The 19,315-nt window shown below is 38.6% G+C and overlaps 1 protein-coding gene across 1 annotated transcript in view; it reads left to right on the forward strand.

The window, feature by feature from the left end:
- eys (eyes shut homolog) overlaps positions 1 to 19,315 on the forward strand; it is a 458,209-nt gene that overhangs the window by 212,181 nt on the left and 226,713 nt on the right. The window contains exons 31-33 of the mRNA XM_034921306.2: positions 913 to 1,058; positions 17,792 to 17,963; positions 18,349 to 18,427. Of these exons, the coding sequence (XP_034777197.2) occupies positions 913 to 1,058; positions 17,792 to 17,963; positions 18,349 to 18,427 (397 nt within the window). The remainder of the gene's footprint in view (positions 1 to 912; positions 1,059 to 17,791; positions 17,964 to 18,348; positions 18,428 to 19,315) is intronic.

A 19,315-nucleotide genomic window follows, 5' to 3' on the forward strand; every position in this document is an offset into this window, starting at 1 on the left:
TCCAGTGGTTAAAGTCCAGGGCTTGTAACCAGAAGGTCACTGGTTCAAATCCCACCTCCGCCACTGACTGACTCACTGTGTGACCCTGAGCAAGTCACTTAACCTCCTTGTGCTCCATCCTTTGGATGAGATGTTAAAACAATGTCCTATTGTAAGTGACTCTGCATATAATACACAGTTCACAGCGTACCTCTGTAAAGCGCTTTGTGATGGTAGTCCACTATGAAAGGCGCTATATAAAAATAAAGATATTATTATTATTATTATTATTATTATTATTATTATTATTATTATTATTATTATTATTATGATGTTCCATCTTCCTTCCATGCTTGCTGGGGTATTCCTCCACCAGCCAGGCTTATCAATCTACATTGTTTATGTATAATTTTTTTTAGCTTTTTAGACTATATATATATATAGATATATATAAAAGGAATTCTCATTTTAAGTTATTTAGGAACCACATTACGCAAAATACAAGCATTAAAGAAAAGATACATTTTTAAGTCTATGTTTTTAGATAGCTGGGAATGTTCAAAGTAAGCAGCAGTGCTATGGTTTGTTGTTCAGTACGAGAAGCATGTATATACCCAAAGGAGATAACAAAAAAAAAAGCACAAAACATCTTACTGTATCTTTTGTGTAGCTGGATAAAGATAACAAGGCAAACAGTCTTATTTGTACCTCTTTTGCTTGGCTCTTACTTATATAATATAGCTGTTAAAGGAACTTAAACATGGTGTACTGGTGATGTTACTCGAGACATACTATATGAACATTAGATGTAGCTTATAACTATTTTCTTGCAGTGATGAGGGATTCATATTTGGATAATTCAAAAGCATGTCATCATATTTCTCACATAGTTTGTTTCTGTTAATTCCTTCTTTGGTGTGTTTCAATCCCCAGGTTCCAGTGTCATTGTACACCTGGGTACTTTGGATCTCTCTGTGAGCTGGACGTAAATGAGTGTGAGGCACAGCCATGCCTGTATGGAGGCAGCTGCTTCAACATGCCTGGAGGTTTCCAGTGTGTTTGTCCTCCTGGATTCTCAGGTACATCCCCTTGCATGAATGTACAAATCCATGAGCTATGCTCAAGCTATTACTTGTAATTTTTGCTCCAGGGCTGTCACACCGGCTGCAGGGTTAAGATATTCCTTGCAGACAACATGGGCAGTCATCTGAGGTATAGGGTGAAAATCAATGATAAAGCAAGTGCCTCTTTGATCAAATTCATGCTAAATACCTTACGTCTTTACTTACATTCTGTTTGATTTATGACCACTCTAGTGTTTGAGGATTCACTTAACAGACTGCAAAAGACACTGCTTTATCAAAAATACCATTTGGCAGTATATTGGCAGGAGATAACAGAACTGTTTTTTTTATTTTTATTTATTTTGCTTTGACAATTATAAGGCCATTATTTTTTTGATTTAAGACTTGGGGAACATCTTATCCTGCTTTCTGTAATCAAGATACATTGTTGTTCTCTCTAACAATTCATCATCGGTTTATATTTCGTGGTTTGAGAAAGGTAAAATCTTAGAATTATTGCCACTCAGGAGAGCAATACCTGACATCTGTGCCCCAATTCCCAGAGAAGCAGGTCTTTTTTTATTAGGCACATGCTCAGCAATGTACAAGTCATTACTTTTCCCCTTTCCTTAAGCTTTTCTGAGGAAAGTGTCCTCTGGGAAGAGCAAGACTAGAGGATATATTTTAGATTGCTTTAACCGTCTTGAGCCTATAAGAAATATTAGGCCTAACGGGATATGTAGCAGTTCAGTTTCTGAAAAGCAGCAGTAGCATTGTTCTCTGAAGGAATGTGGGTAATGATAAATTAAATCAGTGTATTCATATTAGTTGACTTTATCTAATACACGATGATTTCCTATGTATAACTATTTGTCATTTTGTGCCACTGATGGTATCCCTCTCTGGTTCCGCACTGAAAAATGTAATTTCTTATGGCAGTTGATGCTATTATTGAATCCCACTTTATACTGCACAGTGGGGAAGCTTTTCTGCTGTTGAATATGAAACGCCCTAATTCATTTAGCAAGTGAAAACTGATTATGCTACAAAGATAGCTGAATCACTAGTGTTTCTGCTTGCCACTGTCTCTTCCACTGCAAAATGAATTGCCACTGTCTGGGAATTTTTGTTTCAGAGACATTAAACAATATATATATATGCTATACACCCTTGGGGGATTTGATGGGTGCAGTGTTGGAATGTTTTTTAAAAGGTTTTGGTGATATTCTCTAATGAATCTGGTTTAATTTAATATATTTTCATAAATTTAATATTTGCTTCAAATCCTTTTTACAGTGAGAGATACGCAAACAAGAAATAAGCCTAGAACCTATTATAGCGTTCCGTCGCTATCTAACGTGTGTGACAGTTCTGGTAAATGTAAAATGTGCTCTCTGTTTTACAAGTCAAATGAGCCCACCCATTTCACACATTGAATCACTTTTTGACAAGGTGCAGGGCGTGGATTTCCCCACTCTTGTATTTTACAATATGGTTGGTTTGGCACTTTTTTCCGTTTCATTCCTCAGCTGCAGTTAAACAGATGGAGGACAGTCGTAGCGGTACATGTCCACATCCAAAAGGCCCTACATGTGCAAGGACTGGTCCCTTTATATAAATTGCTGAATAGTGACCGTTATTTATTAGGGTGCCTAACAAAATTGCTGTCAATGTTGACAAAAATTCTAGCTTATATTGCACCTATTACACATTCTGATTTTTTTTTGTCTATGTTGTAATCCCCTCGCAAACACACATAATGCACACAAAGGTACACATGTTTACAGGTAAACAAAAAACATTTGCATTCCAACATAGAGATACCTAAAGAAAGAAGAAATGTTTGCAATGATTTAATAACTAATTAAATGTATGCATCTAATTTAACTTTGGTCAATAAAGTAACTAGGCTTCATTGTGTTTGTACAGAACTACCGAAGCAGATATAAATTAATTATCTTGATACTAGTAGGTCAATACAGGAAGATAAAGGGCAGGCTGTTGAAGGACAGAAGAACCTGTTTAATTACAAAATGTTAATTATCTGCAATAAATGCAGCTATTTTCCTTTATTGAGAGAAAGGGAAATGCTGAGCAAACAGTGTACAGGAAAATGTATTAGATACTTCCTTAAAATGGGCATGAATCTGGTTCATAATTAAGCTGAAATTACTGGATTGTGCCACTACCAATTTAGCTTAAATTAATTGGAAAGAGCTCAGATATATTAGTGATACAGAGCACTGGATGTTTGAAATGCTGATGCCTATTCATGACATTGAACATTTATTTGAATGAAACCATTAATCGTTCCATTAAAACATTATGAATGGGTTGTTTTGTCGGGCATAAATACCATTTATTGGAAAAATTATCAAAACTGATTATCAAGGTTTTCGGCTCAGGTCTTATATTTTACTAGTGTGTTTTTGAAACTAAGTAAAGCAGCATATAATACTCTCCTAAAAAGTTTTTGCTTGTTTGTGTTTTCCAAATAAGTAGCACAGTGAAATTAAACATCTTTTTTCTAGGTGCCCTACATATAAACTTCATGTGTCAAAAAATGAAATACAAGGCTTAAGTGCATTAAAAAACAACCACAGAACATCTTGCAAAGCACAACATGTGAGTGGTATTTATAAAAACTGGGTTATTAGTCTATCTGGACAATTAGGTAAAGGCAATGTAGTGGGTGGGAAACTAATGACAATAATAGGATTTTCTAGCATATTGAAAATGATAAAAGCACTATTCAGTACACAGTGTATTGCACAGTCTGGGCAGCATGGTTCCTGGAATTAGATACACAATTTGAGATAATGTAAATTAAATGAAGATGAAACAAGTATATTTTTCCCCCACAGAGACAATGGGATACAGTAGCAAAATAAGCACTACAGAATGTATCTTGTTGTGAAAACATTAGCAATAATGAAGCCTTTAAAAAATATTACCGTAAAAATCGTTGTATAGGTCGCAGTAGCGGAAAAGTTTCTCCCCCTTTTTTGAGACTTACATTTTAGGAAAACACCTTTTTTGTGTTTAAAATATTAAATCACATCTGTATTAATCTATTTTATTTGAGCTTATCAAGTACCCAAACACTTAAAGAACATATATTTGCGTTACTGAACATTTATTTGCACCATTCTTACACAATATAGTTCCAGCTGCATTGGCTTTTACAAATTTGTTGTATTAATTAAAATGTTAAAGAAAGGTATTAAACAGTGCTGCTTGCATCAATTAAAAAAGCAAAAAACAAAACAATAAACTAAACAGTGCACCATCTAATAACCAGTTAACAAAACATCTTAGTGTTGCATACGGTGCAATACAATTGCATTACACTTCCAGCTGTACAATAATACATTTATTTTGTTTTCTTAATCAGAACCATAACGATAGGCTACACATACTTTGCAAGTTGAACCGACATGTAGAACAAGTTGCAGTATGTATTAAAGTCATTCAAAGTACTCCATTCAAACAAAATGTTTTCTACATCAGGCCATAAACACTTTCCTCCTCTATCAGCTTGTTTTTGTTTCGCCATATTTTTAAATTTGTCTTTGTTTCGTCTCCAGTCACGTACTGTTTTTTCATTAATCCTAAACTCTCTTTAAGCATTGCCATTGCCGTGCTTTTCGGCAAAGCCAACAACGCGCAATTTCAAATCTGTTGTGTAGATTTTTTGTTTTTTTGTCTGACTGTCCTATTTTATCCTGTCTCAAAAACACCTGCATTATAATAGTTCATTGCAGTGCAGTTACAATGAATGCAAGCCTTCATAAGTTTACTCAACTTTCTGACCAATAGCTGTTTGCTATGGATCCCAGGGGAATTTCATAGAGATGGACAGCTATTGTTTTAACAGTTTTAATCATATCCTGATGTTTTAATCATATCCTGATGTAACTATCACTATTATCTGCTGTATTATTGAATTGTGGTTTGTCACACTTGTACTTTGCTTGAACAAAATTTATTGTAGTTCTTGCTCTTATTGTATTACTTGTATTGTAACACTTGAAATGTATTTGCTTACGATTGTAAGTCGCCCTGGATAAGGGCGCCTGCTAAGAAATAAATAATAATAATAATAAAACAGTGAATCAGTATAGCTGTGACATTTTCATATTATGATGACTGATAAATTAAACCACTAAATTTTTTCTCCGCGTACATGCATCTGGGTCGAGAGGAGGTCAGTCAAAGTCTGAAACCTTGCGTTTTAACATTCAAAATAATTAATGGTATTGAGATAACTAATTAACTACATGACTGGAAAGCCATAGATCCTAAAAAAAAAAAAAAAAATCGGATTGTCAACAATTAAGTTTGTATGAGCCATAACCGTGGCTGTAGTAATTCCATTGGTATATTATTGTTTGAGGTACTAGTACAGTAGTTTAATAGACACACTGGCACATATGTGCCAATACTCTGGTAATTAATTACCAGTAATTAATTTAGACTTGTTGCTCTTCAGAAGGGGATCAGAACCATTTCTTCACAGTTTCATTTTGATGATTTAAAACAGGGGTGTCAAACTCCAGTCCTCGAGGGCCGCAGGGTCTTCTGGTTTTCATTCCAACTTAAGCTCTCAATTAACATAATTGATCTAATTATTTGTTCAATTTGACATATTTAATATTTTTCAAGGTCTTTTACAGTTGATGGTTTTAAAAATGCACTTGATTCACTACCTGTGAAACATTTTGAGGTCTGAAGAGAAGTGTTAAATGGTGTTCAGTTAATCAAATAATTAGACCAATTAAGTAATTGAGAGCTCGGGTGGAACGAAAGCCAGAAGACACTGCGGCCCTCCAGGAACTGAGTTTGACACCCCTGATTTAAAAGGAACACTTTTTTAAAATTGTAAAAAATATTCTTTGGAAATTTCATGAGTAGCTAAGTAACATTTGCTTTCTTGCAAGTTGCATTTTTGTAGGTCATTTGTTTTTTTGGGTGAAGTCCATTTATCCTGCCACAACTACTGTATATTGTATTTGCTTTTTATACAGCATTTAAAGTATTACTATGGATAGGGTGCTAAAACCTGTTGCAACAAACACTGACAGCCACACAAACTGCAAAAAGCATTGATGGGAACACAGCAAATCATTCACCGTCTGATCTAGTGTTTCTCACAATGTAGTAGCCGTCATGTATGCTTTTTGTAGATCTCATTAGAAAACGTTCCCCATGAACAGAAATATTGGTGGAAAAAGTTAAGATTTTACTATATTGAGTGTTTTATAAGCTGATCTGATTTCCATTACACGAGAGCAGATGTTAAAACTTCATGCTGATTTGAACTCGGCTCTCGCCAAGATAAGCACCAACTAAGACGTAGCTTTACAGTAAACCAATGTGATCCATATGTGTCTCCATCCATTTGAGCTTCCTTCCATATGATGATGTAGATATCCTTCTGTCTGGTGTTGATGGCTGAAGTATAATGCTGGCTCCAGGGATCAGCTTATTGCCTCCCTAGCGCATCAGCACCCACAACGGCTGCGATGCTGGCTCCGGGGATCAACCACAGTGCGGTCTCCCTAGCGCATCAGCATGACAACCATCTGGATTGAGCTAAGTAGGGTACATCTCTGGGGTTTTCAAGTGGGCATCTTCCATCCTCTGTGTTTCATCGACTAGACCACGACACCTCAAGAGTGCTCGACAGTGATTCTGGCATCCCAGCATCACCCCCCTCCGTCCCCCACTCAACTCAGCCCAGCTTACTTATCTGTACATCAGCTTTCCTTTCTATTGTGCTTGAGATCCCCAGTCAGAATATTTCCATCTCAACCACAGCCAGTTGCTGCTCCTCTCTGCTGCTTCAGATAAGTTCTTCACTATGCGACGCAACTCTTGGCCACTGAATCCGACATCTCTGAGAAACCGGGTTGTAGAGTGTGCCACAAATCCTCGACAATCCACCTCCACTGGGTAAACCCGGACTCTCCATCCTCGCTGTTCTGCTCCAGTGGCTAGTTGAGCATACCACAGTTTCTTCCTCTCATACGCCTCATCTACAGCATCCTCCCATGGCACTGTTAACTCTACCAGGTGAACAGGGCGTGCTGATCCAGACCACAAGACAATATCTGGTCGAAGGTTAGTGGTGGCAATCTCAGGTGGAAAAATAAGCCGTTGACCAACATCTGCCAGCATTTTCCAGTCTCTAGCAGCTTCCAGTTGTCCTGGGCGAGGATTGGTTTTAACACCTTTTCTTGGTGGTTGCTCTCCTGGTCGGAGAAATGTTGTCTTTTGTGTGTAATGTTTTGATGGAACAGGTGGCAACTTATTGGTCATGTTACGCTTCTCTTCCAATGCTAAGGCCAAACATCGCAGCACCTGGTCATGGCACCAAGTAAACCATCCTTGGCTAAGAGCCACTTTACATCCTGTCAAAATGTGCCTTGATGTTGCAGGTGATGAACACAAAAGACATGAGGGATCCTCTCCTTCCCAGAGGTTTAGGTTCTGTGGTGATGGGAGAACATCATATGTTGACCTGATGAGGAAACTGATCCTGCTCTGTTCCATTGACCATAGGTCTTGCCAGCCAATCTTGCGTTGTTCCACACTCTCCCATCTCATCCATTCTCCCTGCTTGGCCTGGGAAATGGCCTTTATACACCTCATCCTCTCCTCCTGCTTTTTCACCTCGTTGACTACCAGCTTCCTCCGTTGAGCTGGGGCTGCCTTGTGCCATGTAGGAGGAGCTGAACTGAGACCAAGACCCCCTCTTCCATGCTGAACTTGCCCCATGATATCACCAATTCAAAGCGCAGCCTTTGCATCCTCCACAGCTTTCTTTGCCGCCCACTTTCTTCCAGTTTTCAACACAGGTGCTACCTCCCTTACGCATTTGTCGCGTGACTCTACTAATGTCATTTCCAGTCTGACCTTGGTGCACTTAAACTCCTCGGTTAGAGTGGAGACTGGTAGCTGCAGTATTCCTTTACCATAAAGTCCCATTCTGCTGAGGCAGCGTGGAACTCCCTACCATTTCCTGATATATGAACTGATTAAAGCTTCCAGCTTCTCTACTGTTGTCAAAGAAACCTCGTACACAGTCAGTGGCCACAGCAACCTCGGCAGTAGACCAAACTAAAAGCACCAGAGTTTTAGTTTGCCTGGTAAAGCGCTGCTGTCTATGCTCTTCAACCCTTCCACTGCTTGTTGTCTAACTTCTCCCACATGAACTGTATCCTTTAGATCCCCATCGTACCATCTCCCAAGACTCTTCACTGGCTTCTCAGACACTGTTGGTATTGCCTCACCATTAATGAAGAACGTTTTATCTACTACTTTACCTTTAATTAGAGATGCTCCTTGATTTAGTGGGCTTGAATTGCATTTGTGCCCATTTAATGTTATTGGTTAATTTGCCCAATAACCGATTAGTGCAGGCTACTGTTGTAGTCATGGTTGTCATGTCATCCATGTATGCTCGAATTGGTGGTAGTCGCATTCCTGAAGCCAAGCGCTCTCCTCCCACTACCCATTTTGATGCCCTAATGATTACTTCCATTGCCATGGTAAAAGCCAGTGGAGAAACGGTGCATCCTGCCATTATTCCAACTTCTAGGCATTGCCATGTAGTGCTGAATACTGAAGTTGAAAAACTAAATTGCAAATCTCCAAAGTAGGCTTTCACTAAATGTGTTATTGTCATAGGTACACTGAAAAAATCAAATGCTGCCCAAAGAAGTTCATGTGGTTCCTGAACCATATGCATTAGCCAAATCCAGGAATGTCACATGGAGCTCCTTCCTCTCCTTTTTAGCTGATTGAATTTGTTGCCAGATCACACTGATGTGTTCTAAGCATCCCGGGAAACCTGGAATGCCCGCTTTTTGTATTGAAGTCAATGAAGTAGTTCTTTAATAGGTAAGTTGACAATCTCTGAGCAATAATGCTGAAGAAAATCTTGCCTTTTATGTTTAACAGGGAAATAGGGCGAAACTGACTGATGCTTGTAGAATCTTTTTCTTTAGGTATAAAGACTCCACCTGCTCAGCGCCATGCTCTTGGTACAACCTGTTTTTCCCATACCACTTTCATCAATTTCCATAGGATTCGTATAACTCCTGAAGCACTCTTGTACACTCTGTACGGAACTCCGTTAGGCCCTTTTTTCACAGCTTGCTCTACTTCTTTCCACTTAGGTGCACAGTCCTCCATTTGGTATTCTGGTGGATTGATAGGTGGGATGTCTGAAGGAACTGACATAGGCTCCTGCCTTTTTGAATCTGTATGTGTTTCCTCCAAATATCTCTCCAGCTCAAACTTAGATGCTTTTAGTGTGCCATTCTTCTCACTGGTGAATAACTTCTTTACAAATTTGAATGGGTCTTTATAAAAGTTAGTTCTCGCACGCTCCTTCTTTTTGTAGCATTTCCGTAGGCGCTCAGCTCTGCGCAATGTTGCAAGCTTATCTTTTATGACCCTTTGTAAGAGATTGAGTCTCTCCTTCTGACTGTTCTGCTCTTCTCCATTGCTTCCTCAGCTGTCTCATTTCTCTAACTAAGCGTTCAATCTCCTGCTGCCGTCTAGACTTTCCAGGAATAGTTTGTACTTTTTCCTTCCTTTTTTCAACTCCAAACCTCTCACTTCCATATGCGTAGATGATGTCCCCAAATTTATCCAGCTTCTTTTCAACTGTTCCACTTAACATTTCCAATGCAAAGCAGAGATCTGTGTTTACTGTGTCCCATGCAGTTTTCTCACAAGCTCTTAGCCATTTAACTCCAGGCTTGTGCCCGTTGAGGTCCTTTTCTCTCTTGTGCTAGTTTGTCTGACCGGGTTCACAAGGATCATTAGGTTCATCACTAACTGTGTCCATGCAAGTCCTCTATGAAAGGGGTGCTGATATCCTGCAAACTGTGGTTTGCTTCCTTTTGCTTCCTGTCGTTTCATTCGACTGACTTGACTGACTTCGTGAGTACTGATCAATGCGAGGCCCTTCTCCCTTCTCCATCAAGCATTTCATTTTCCCTTGATGAATCTTCAAACCCCTGACCGTTGTCGCCTTGCTCCAGCTGTAGACACAAACCTTTAACACAAAATTAACAATACTGACAGACAACTGCTTATATTATAAGCTTAAAATCTATTTTGATTCACTTGGGGTAGACCATTCCATTAGTATAATATCAAAGTGGGAGGTAGTTCAATGACAAAATCATGCCATGTAAATGGAGTAAGATCTATCACTGGAGCTACTTACTATTTTAGCGGCTGTGGGTTTTTTTTTCTGGTGCTGCAATAATCATTGTCACATCAACATACTCAAATCACTTCCATATATACAGAAGGGATTCACTTATGACCTGGAAGTGGAAATGACGTATGTTCACAGTGGAACTTTTCAAGCTATGGGTGCGTTCCTAAACTCAACAATGAGTAGCAAATCTTCCAAAGATCATTCCTAATTTCAATGATGAGGGATAGTGACGTGTTACGTTGGCGCAATGCTGACTCAACAAGTTCACCGACTCTAAGAGTTTGTGAGATACTCAACAAAAAAGATGGTGGCACCAACAGTCACAGATCGGCTTCAAAACAGTAAATATTAAAAAACAAACAAACCAAAAAAAAACAAAAACATTATTTTTAATTCATAAAACAGTGCAAACTGCAGAAAGGTAACTATGACATTATTATTGTAAAACAGTTTTATTGTGTAGCATTAAGGGAGAATTAGCTACATTTTAGCATATACTGGCACTGAGCTCTGAGAAAGTCTGAAATGTGACTTAAAATCCAATTCGGAATATAGATTGACCAAGTCTGGGACATAGTTGTGCACTTTTGCACGTGTCTCTGCATTGCGCTTTGTTTCATTAAGCTGCCATCATTTGTCAGATATTTCTAACAAATGTTCTCCACATAAAACCTCCCAGACAGCTGCAGCAGCCACTGCAATGATGTCCATTAATCAACAAAGCGGTACTAAATACTCAGACCTTTTAGTGACGTTGACTCAACGCTGAAACTACCATTGAGTTTAGGCATGCACCCCTAAGTTGCACTTCTATGTTTGAAGTATACAGTTACAACAGGTTCTCTGAAGTTAAATTGTCATCTGCAGAGTGGCTCTGTAAGTTTGAAAATCATCCTTCCTCAGAAATCTGTGCTGTTTTGTAATGTAATTTATTGTTTTGACATTTTTAGTTTACTGGTTGCTTGGAAAAGGAATGAAGAATATAGCTCTAGTGATGGTGGGAATAGTTGTGGTAATTACGCTAACAAGAAAGCCCATACTCTCCCAAGCTGCATCATATGCCACTAATGAGGATCCTCACTCTTATCTAGTTGCTGTTAAAGACATTGGCTCATGGAACACAGAGCAGCAGATATAACTCAGAGCAGCAGATATAAGAGAGCATGCACCCATCTTAGATATAGCACAACAATTACAAGAAAGAGAAATTCCAGAAAGTTGGTACCACTGTAAGTGTCGCAGCTCGTTCACCATGAAAGGGGAAATGGATTATATACTCATGAAAAGCACAGATGTTAAGAAGACATTTCAAGTAAAAGTAAATCTCTTTTGTGACGAGAAAAGCAAATATATAAAGGGTAAAAAGAAACACAAGAGCCTTTGGTGAAATGTGCTGAACTGTGGTCTGATGAAGCAGTGAGAAAGGCTGCTTTAGAAAAAAAGATGCAAGATTGCTTGCTGTTGTTTCTAGGGAGCTTGTGACTGCTGAAGGACACCACCTCAGATCACGCTACCGCAGTTATACACATACTTGTCAAGTACAGGTAAATCTAGTGAACAAGATACTGTATAATGAAGCTGAATATGAGGCTTATGAAATGGTTTTTAATTTCATAAGAAGTGATATCATTTCTGCACCCCAGGTGATCAGGATGAAACACTTGACCCAAAAGATAAGAGAATCACTGAATTCTCCTGGTATTCAAGAAGTAAAAGAATCAACAAAGAAATACATACGGAGAAAGCTGGAAATCAGAATTTGGAGAGTGTGACAGGATTAATGGTGCAGGGCAAGAGATGTATAATGTCCAGACTGTTGTCTCCCTTCCTTTTTAATAGAAAACAGAAATATTACAAAAATAATCAGCACAGGAAACATAATAAATAGCCCCACTACCAGTGATGGTACTGGGGCAAACACGGCAGGGTCCAGGCTCAAACAAAAGAAAACAAACAGACACTCCGATAACCACAGTCCTCTGTGCATGAAAATGTGCTCTTCTCCTCCGGGGCTTGTGGTGCGTGCGCTGTGTAGTGTAGTGCTGTGCGATGAGGGGCGTGCTCTGTGGTAAGTGCTGGCTCGCTGGCTACAGCCTCCCGTCCTCCAGCTCCTCTGTTAACAGACAAAACAAAACACGTAATACACACAAAACAAACATCGTCTCTGGCCGGTCGCTTTCATTAACTCAGCGCAAGGGGAGGTACTGATGTAGCTGCTTCCCCTTTGTACCCAAAAAACTCCTCCCTGCAATCAACGCGTCGCCATGGTTTCTCCAATAGAGGGCTGCCCCGCAGCTGACTGCAATGGAATTGTCCTGAGTACTTGCAGCTACGTGCCCCTCCTAATATGGTTAACTTCCGGTTTCCACCTACCACCGAAGTGGCAGATCTAGGAGGCTGCATACCCTCACCCTTACACAGCGCCCTTTCTAGTTGGGAGGGAGATTTACAGCATTGACCCTTTCTCTCTCTATCACAGAGAGTCATTGCATATATTCCCTGGCGAAAAAGGGAAACTGCTCATTTTTCCAGACAACTTGTCAATTTTTCAACTAGCAAAGGAAAACCAGATGTTAAAGGAAGAACTAAACCTTTTAAGACCTCTGACATCAGTTCAGCTATAAAAAAGTTGATTCTCATCTACGCGGTGCTATCAAAGATCAGGCTCCACAAATATCATGGCAAATATCATGGCCTCCACAACCATCACAACTGAACAAAAGTTCTGCTTGCCTGCCATAGAGCATGAAGCTGTTTCTGAAGAACCTTTTATCAAGTGAAGCTACTCCCTCACAAAAGACAACAGATGTAATAGAATCCTTTGGTTAGGACTCCTAAACATATTTTATTACCCTTTGCAGTGAAATCCCTCACAAGAAATATTGAGATCATCAAAATATTGAATAATTTTGGCCACGGTGTGTCCTATTCTCAAGTTGAAGTGATAGCCACAGCTCTGTGTCTCCAGAAATTAGCAACGTTTAATGAAGAGAATGTATTTTTACCAGAATACATTCAGCCATATATCTTTACAACTCTAGCATGCTTGATGAGATTCTCTGATCAATAAGCTACTAACAACCAAACGAGCAAGATGGGCCGACTGGCCTCCTCTCATTTGTAACCTTTCTTATGTTCTTATAAAAAAATAAAAAAACACATCTGCATCTCAAAACCTAGCCCGCAGTACAAATGCATTTGTTACAACTCAAAAGCAAAATCATAATTCTATGAACACACTTAACAAATTAATATTCCAAAAGCATGTTCATTTAAGAATATCGCAGTCTATGTATATTTTAGCTGTGTAAAGGAAAAAACTAAAGATAAATTAGGCTATGCAAGTAAATACTTTCCAGCATATTTCAGTTATGCACTACATAATAATTACTGGTAGAAAAGATTTCAGTTTGTGTTTAATTAAAGAACTCTGCAATTATTTGTTCCCGTGCTTCCCATATATATATATATATATATATATATATATATATATATATATATATATATATATAGTACTGTGCAAAAGTTTTAGGCAGGTGTGAAAAAATGCTGTAAAGTAAGAATGCTTTCAAAAATAGACATGTTAATAGATTATATTTATCAATTAACTAAATGCAAAGTGAGTGAACAGAAGAAAAATCTAAATCAAATCCATATTTGGTATGACCACCCTTTGCCTTCTTCTAGGTACACTTGCACAAAGTCAGGGATTTTGTAGGCATATAGTCAGGTGTATGATTAAACAATTATACCAAACAGGTGCTAATGATCATCAATTCAATATGTAGGTTGAAACACAATCATTAACTGAAACAGAAACAGCTGTGTAGGAGGAATAAAACTGGGTGAGGAACAGCCAAACTCAGCTAACAAGGTGAGGTTGCTGAAGACAGTTTACTGTCAAAGGTCATACACCATGGCAAGACTGAGCAACACAACAAGACACAAGGTATTTATACTGCATCAGCAAGGTCTCTCCCAGGCAGAAATTTCAAGGCAGACAGGAGTTTCCAGATGTGCTGTCCAAGCTCTTTTCAAGAAACACAAAGAAACGGGCAACGTTGAGGACCGTAGACGCAGTGGTCGGCCAAGGAAACTTACTGCAGCAGATGAAAGACACATCATGCTTACTTCCCTTCACAATTGGAAGATGTCCAGCTGTGCCATCAGCTCAGAATTGGCAGAAAACAGTGGGACCCTGGTACACCCATCTACTGTCTGGAGAAGTCTGGTCAGAAGTGGCCTTCATGGAAGACTTGCGGCCAAAAAGCCATACCTCCGACGTGGAAACAAGGCCAAGCGACTCAACTATGCACGAAAACACAGGAACTGGGGTGCAGAAAAATGGCAGCAGGTGCTCTGGACTGATGAGTCAAAATGTGAAATATTTGGCTGTAGCAGAAGGCAGTTTGTTCGCCGAAGGGCTGGAGAGCGGTACACGAATGAGTGTCTGCAGGCAACAGTGAAGCATGGTGGAGGTTCCTTGCAAGTTTGGGGCTGCATTTCTGCAAATGGAGTTGGGGATTTGGTCAGAATTAATGGTCTCCTCAATGCTGAGATGTACAGGCAGATACTTATCCATCATGCAATACCATCAGGGAGGCATCTGATTGGCCCCAAATTTATTCTGCAGCATGACAACGACCCCAAACATACAGCGAAAGTCATTAAGAACTATCTTCAGCGTAAAGAAGAACAAGGAGTCCTGGAAGTGATGGTATGGCCCCCACAGAGTCCTGATCTCAACATCATCGAGTCTGTCTGGGATTACATGAAGAGAGAGGAGCAACTGAGGCTGCCTAAATCCACAGAAGAACTGTGGTTAGTTCTCCAAGATGTTTGGGCCAACCTACCTGCCGAGTTCCTTCAAAAACTGTGTGCAAGTGTACCTAGAAGAATTGATGCTGTTTTGAAGGCAAAGGGTGGTCACACCAAATATTGATTTGATGTAGATTTTTCTTCTGTTCACTCACTTTGCATTTTGTTAATTGATAAATATAAACTATTAACATGTCTATTTTTGAAAGCATTCTTACTTTACAGCATTTTTTCACACCTGCCTAAAACTTTTGCACAGTACTGTATATATATATATATATATCTATATATATATATATATATATATATATATATATATATATATATATATATACAGTATATAGCATAGTATTAGCATATACTTACTTGCTTTTACCCATGCTTTCCCTTACTCTGCTGTCTGAGATATTTCTCTCTTACTTTCTCTTGCATTTCTGCATCCTTTTACACTGTGTGGGAGGCATCATATATGTGTAGTCTTGTACATGTGAGATCAGCTGCTCATCAAGTATCTTAGAGGGTGGCATCTTTGCAGTTGTGGAGAAAAAACAGTCGACTTACAATTGTTACAAGTGGGTGTTCTACACCCACTTTGTAAATATTGCCATGGGCTTCTACTTTGTTTTTGTGTTATGTATGTATGTATGTTTTTTGTTTTTTTTTTCACAAAAAAACATTCTAAACTGAAATTTGGGAAATATTTTATTGGCATTCGGGCCAGGATGCTCATGCAGTAAATATGTATAAAAAAGCAGAAAATATGCCAAATAAGCATCTGGAAATTCACATAATACCCTATATAAATAAAATAATAATACTAATTTTAAAAATTTTGTTAAGCAAAATATGTGCTTGTTCTGTTCAGCATCTGCCTTTTTGTCAATAACTAATGCTGCTGGAAATGGGACTTACGTTTGAACTATTTTACTTGTTATCAAGAAACAATTACTATACATAAATAAATAACATAAAAATCTATTTATCTAGGGATCTATGAGCCCCAGTGAGTTACAATTGTCATCCTTAAGTTCTGGAAGGTGAATGCATGGCGATTATCTGCTAGAAGAGACTTGTATCTTGAAAATGTGTGTTCTACATCACAAGATGTGGTTGAAATAAAATTGAAACATAAAACTTCCTCCAGGTTGAATTCCTCCTCCATACAAAGTGGTATGTAATTCAATATGTTAATGTAACATTATTCAGCAGGTTTATGAAGTACAGTAAGTTAATTCTACAGGGTAATGCAAAACTTTTGTGTTGTTATTTTGATAGTTATTTTTTATAACGTTTTGAGGTTGAATATTTCAGTCCAGGTATGATAGCACTTATGAGATCTTAAAACATCTTCATTACTAATATTTCATGGGGCAGGAACCTTGGCTGCGAGAGGAAGGGAGTGTTTTGCAACTTAGGATTTGAGGATCGGCCTCTAGAGCAGGGGAGAGAGAGAGAAAAGGACGGGCTGGACTCCAATCAAGAGAGCCTTCCCTATGGAGTCGAGGCTGGCCCTATCGGCCTCCGGGACCTTGGAAACACAGAGTCCAGAGTGACTTCTCGGAGAGTCATTATAGGCTTTGCCTTGCAACTGGGTCCCAGTTAGCGACCGGGTTTGATCCTCGGAGAACTGAACGGCTCATATGAAGCCTTGACGTAAGAAAGAAAAGAGAATCTGAAAGAACACAAATAATTGTTGGTTTTGGGACTCGAACACTAAGAGTATGAGGGCCATGTCCCAGGAGGATAAAAGAGGAAGTAAGACAGAGCCGTCTTTCTTGAGGCAATATATAGCACATGAGCTGTGAAAGAATAGTGTGGCCGGTGGTTCTTTCTGACCGCACAAAGAACCTGTGGAGTTATGGGAACTCTAGGTTGTTGAAGTGAGAATCACTATCCCCCCAAAAAGATGGAGGGCTTAGGACGGACAGGGTGTCCTCAGCTCACCACGCACCAGCTACCCCTGTAAACTGTCCGGGCGCTTGCGGGCTTGCCTGCCCAGAGCTGCGTTGTCCTCTGACGCTGTAGCTCTGGGTTGGCTTCATGATGGGCCTGCAGAGTGAAAAGAAGCGGTCGGCTGATGGCACACGCTTCGGAGGACAGCGTGTGTTCGTCTTCGCTGCTCCTGAGTCAGCGCAGGGGTGGTATCGGTGAGCTGAGCCTAAATACAATTGGATATTTCAAATTGGGAGAAAAATGGGGTAAAAAATAATTGGCAACTACTAAATTAAAAAAAAAAAAAAAAAAAAAAACCGTATTCAACAATTACATACAGTTTTTTTTTAAAAAAGAACATAAAAACATAAAAAGGTTTACAAACGAGAGGCCATTCATCTTGCTCGTTTGGTTGTCAGTAGCTTATTGATCCCAGAATCTCATCAAGCAGCTTCTTGAAGGATCCCTGGGTGTCAGCTTCAACAACATTACTAGGGAGTTGGTTCCAGACCCTCATAATTTTCTGTGTAAAAAAGTGCCTCCTATTTTCTGTTCTGAATGCCCCTTTATCTAATCTCCATTTGTGACTCCTGGTCCTTGTTTCTTTTTTCAGGTCTTTGTGACTAGGGAACATTATTCCTTTTTTTATTACATTACTGAAGTTACGGTTATTGCGGTGTTTAGTTTAATAACAAAATTAAGCAATGCCTGAAGTTATACTGTTAATTATTATTTAATATAAATTATGTTCCAACAGGGATCCGGTGTGAAATAAATATAAATGAATGTGCATCTGCTCCATGCCTAAACAATGGAAGATGCATTGACGGTGTCAATTGTTATCAGTGTTTGTGTGCCAGCGGCTTTATGGGATCAAATTGTGAAACAAACATTGATGAATGTGCATCAAACCCTTGTCTTCATGGGAGGTATGGGAAGCTTTGTACTCAATAAAATGTGAAGTGTTTATTATTTCAGAAAGGCTGATAAAATAATTGTAATTGTGCTCCTCACCAGTGCAGTTAAAGATCACAGATGCTGCACAAGCAATGTAATATATTGATAGATTATCAAAGCTCTCATGCAATTATGTTCAGCAGCAAAAGGTAGTTTTCAATACATGTGGACTAATTAGAGTTTAATATAGTTGACTACGGCTCTTAAGCTGTTAAATAGGTGGTGTGTAGAAATAAAGTTGTTTTTTTTTCCCCCCAGGGTTCTAATTATTGTAGATTTTTTTTTTTTTTCATTAATATCTAATTGTATCCTAATATCTAAAGTATTAGTTTAACCATTTTAACTTTTTACTTTCAGTTGCACTGATCAGGTTGATGGATACTGGTGTGACTGTGAAGCAGGCTGGACTAGTTTAAGATGTGAAAGCAATATTAATGTAAGTTGTTTTTGTTACTTTTTAAAATGTTTTTATGTACAGTATATATGACTTAGTATGCCTTTAATGCTTGTATCTGTTGGTATCTCTTTGTGTCTGTAAAATGGGTACATGATCCACTGGCAGGACACAGAAAGACAGAGGGTTACATACAGATTTACCAAATTGTGTTTGATGCTTTGATTTTGTTCAATATGCCCATCCATAGGTCTTATGATACTAGTCTTATACTGCATGACATTTATTTAAAAATTATAGATTGCCTTTGGACAAATAGTAACAAAAAAGAAAACAAACAAAACGTGCAGCATGATAGTACTGTACATGAGAAGGTCATTTCTTCCCTATATAAATGTACTTGTTTGTTCTGGATTTTGCTGGTGTATAAGGACTCCTAGATGATGAGTTTATATCACATTATGGTATATTGGTATATCCAAGGGTACTGTTCTTGAACAATATAGAGGTTCTGGCTTAATACAAAAAACATTGTATTTTGCTGACATTAATGACAGTACCGATAACACCATTGTCACAAAAGTTCTTCCCCTCATATTATTGTTAAAACTGGATTTTTCAGACATTGAAATGTTCAGAAATTGAAAGAAATAATCTGAAACTCCTTTAGCTATAGAAGTAAGCGAAGTATTATTATCCCTTCTACATGACAGCAACCTTTGACATGTCCTGTCACATACGTTAAAACCTGTCTTCACAAGAAGGAGTTTAGAGGGTATTAGCATAGCCACTTTACAACAACAATCTATCCTTTTATTGTTACTTGAAGATATCATTTAAAATCCATTTGACCTTTCAATCTCAACCCGAACTAATATGAAATAACCCACGGGGGAAAGCTTTGATGTTTCTACCCAATAATAATAAAAA

Source organism: Acipenser ruthenus, chromosome 5 (genome assembly GCF_902713425.1).
Source record: "Acipenser ruthenus chromosome 5, fAciRut3.2 maternal haplotype, whole genome shotgun sequence".
NCBI classification, from domain to species: Eukaryota; Metazoa; Chordata; class Actinopteri; order Acipenseriformes; family Acipenseridae; genus Acipenser; species Acipenser ruthenus.